This window comes from Triticum dicoccoides, chromosome 2A (assembly GCF_002162155.2).
Source record: "Triticum dicoccoides isolate Atlit2015 ecotype Zavitan chromosome 2A, WEW_v2.0, whole genome shotgun sequence".
NCBI lineage: Eukaryota > Viridiplantae > Streptophyta > Magnoliopsida > Poales > Poaceae > Triticum > Triticum dicoccoides.
This window is the reverse complement of record NC_041382.1, coordinates 12,908,273-12,910,790: the sequence shown is the minus strand read 5'-3', so window position 1 is coordinate 12,910,790 and position 2,518 is coordinate 12,908,273. Positions and strand designations below refer to the sequence as shown.

At 55.8% G+C, this 2,518-nt stretch overlaps 1 protein-coding gene across 1 annotated transcript; it reads left to right on the top strand.

Annotated features, from left to right (window-relative positions):
- Positions 1-617: 617 nt before the first annotated feature.
- Positions 618-2,273, top strand: LOC119352751 (cytochrome P450 89A2-like). Its single transcript, XM_037619333.1, has one exon. The coding sequence runs from the start codon at positions 655-657 to the stop codon at positions 2,101-2,103; it is 1,449 nt and encodes a 482-aa protein (XP_037475230.1). The 5' UTR covers positions 618-654; the 3' UTR covers positions 2,104-2,273.
- The last annotated feature ends 245 nt before the right edge of the window (positions 2,274-2,518 follow it).

The following is a 2,518-nucleotide window of genomic DNA, read 5'->3' as shown; positions in this document are numbered from 1 at the left end:
CTCTCACTTGAAACCATTGACTTCCGGTTGTTTTTCATTTCTACACCCTAAAATCTCGATTACTCCAAATCCATCATCTCAAATTCCACCATACTTTAGGATTTGGAAGAGGTTCACCCGATCTACATTTCCACCAAATCCATTTGTGATTTTCCAACACGTTCATTGCCAACACTTGTTATTTTTGAATATTTGGGCTCCTAGGTGGTAGGGGTCAAGGCGCGGAAGTTTTCTTGCTTGTGGTGTGACCTTCAAGTGGGTGACTCAAAAGGGAGAATAAGGTGAGATGCTTGGTGGCGCTCCAGTGCTTTGGTTTCGGCATCGGCACAACCTTAATTAGTGCTATATTTAGGAATATAACTAGTGCATTATTTTTAAAGTGTTAGCATCCATCCTCGAAACAAAACGTGATGCTTTTAATGAGAGCGCTCCAAAAGGTGAGCAAAATGAACACTAACAAAGAGTGGTGTGAGGAGCATCTTATCATACTCGTTAGGTGTGAGTGGATGATACAATAATGGCAAGTGTTAGGTGTGAGTGGCCATGCCGGTGTTATATCAAACTGGCACCGAGTCACTCGGCATGACCATTCATGGTGGGAGGCGCCTCTCTCTCACTCCTATATAGTATCCAAACACACAATCATTTGCAGGCATGCAGCAGCAGGTCCAGCAGATCAGTATGGATCAGCTCGTCGTGCTCCTCGCCCTTCTCTTGTGCGGCCTCCTGGCTGTCCTCCGGCGCGGCCGTGCTCCTCCTCCTCCACCCTCACTCGCCATGCACAAGATCATCGACCCAGCCGTCGCCCACCGCGCGCTTGTCGACAACGCCGACGCCTTCTCGAACCGCCCTCCAGCGCGACTGCACGTGGCCCTGGCCGGCCGGCGCGGCGGCCAGAGGAACGAGAACCTCAACTCCGTGGCGCACGGCCCGCACTGGCGCGCCCTCCGGTGCAACCTCACCGCCGAGACCCTCCACCCGTCGCGCCTCGGCAGCCTCGCGCCCCTGCAGCGGGAGGCCGTCCAGGGCCTCGTGGCCGACCTGTCGTCCGCCCCACGTGGAAGCCGGGAGGAGGTGACGGAGGTGCACCAGCACCTCTATGGCGCCGTGTTCTCGGTCGTCGCGCGCGTCTGCTTCGGCGACGCCGTCGACGAGGCCCATGTGCGCGCCATGCGCCACGTCATACAGAGATTCCAGATTGCCATTGGGCTGGTCAAGCCCTTCACGTCCATGGGCTCCGTGATGGAGAAGCTCGTGGAGTGGAGGCGGCTGCGCAGGCTCTTCGCCATCGATGTCCGGCTCAAGGAGCTGTTCCTCCCTCCCATCCAGGCACGGCGGCGGGGGCTTCAGTCTGCTCGACCACGCGACGACGACGGCCGTCGTCCGTACGTCGACTCACTCGTCGACCTCCGCATCCCTGATGAGGACGGCGGCAGGCGCGCTCTTAGGGACGACGAGATGGTCCAACTAATCTCAGAGTTCCTCGGCGCCGGCACGGGGACGGCGGTGGCAACCCTCGAATGGGCCCTCGCCCACCTTGTTGACAAGCCGGAGATGCAGGAGAAGCTCCGCGGCGAGGTCGACAACGGCGAGGTCTCCCGTGCAGGTGCAGGCATGCCTTACCTGCATGCCGTCGTGCTGGAGACCCTCCGCATGCATCCGCCGTTGCCGGTCATCCCGCGCCATGTCCATGCCGATGCCGTCGGAGTGCTGGCCGGAGGAATGGACGTGCCGCCGCCGGCCTGCGACTTTTACGTCAATTTCTCTGCGGGGGACATTGGTAGGGACAGCAAGATATGGAAGGATCCGGACGAGTTTCTTCCGGAGAGGTTCCTGACCGGCGGCGACGGGGAGGGCATTGGCCCGTTGCCGGGGCCCAAGCAGATCCGGATGATGCCATTTGGTGCCGGGCATAGGTTCTGCCCTGGCGTGGGCATGGCGATGGTGAACATGAAGTGCTTCTTGGCGGCGCTCGTGCGCGAGTTTGAGTGGGCGCCGCCGACTGGCACTATCGCCATTGACCTCACCGAGCTGGATTCCTTCTTCAAGGTGATGAAGAAGCCGCTTTCCGCTCGTGTCACGCGACGCACCAAATCCATCTAAAGATCTCGTGAATCTGCGTGATATCTGTAGAATAAAAATGTTGTGTTTCTACCGTTGTTGCAGCCGAGAGTAGGGGTGGATTAATGAGTTGCTCAGCTCGTTAAGCTCGTGCTCGTTAAGCTCGTGCTCGTTAAGCTTAACAAGCAGAAAACCCCGCTCGGCTTTGTTCATTTGAAACTCGTTAAGCTCGTGAACGCTCGCGAACATACTACAATGTGCTACGGCCTACAGGATAAGAATGCACATGACTTTTATGAAGAAGATGGTGACTACATGAGGAGATGCACTAATTTTCTATCTCCTGTGAACTAGGTTGGATCGATTATATTTGATTGGATATATCGACTTAGATGCTACAAAAATGTTATCATATAAGATAAAAATATGTGTCGTGTTGTACTAATTAACTTTACGA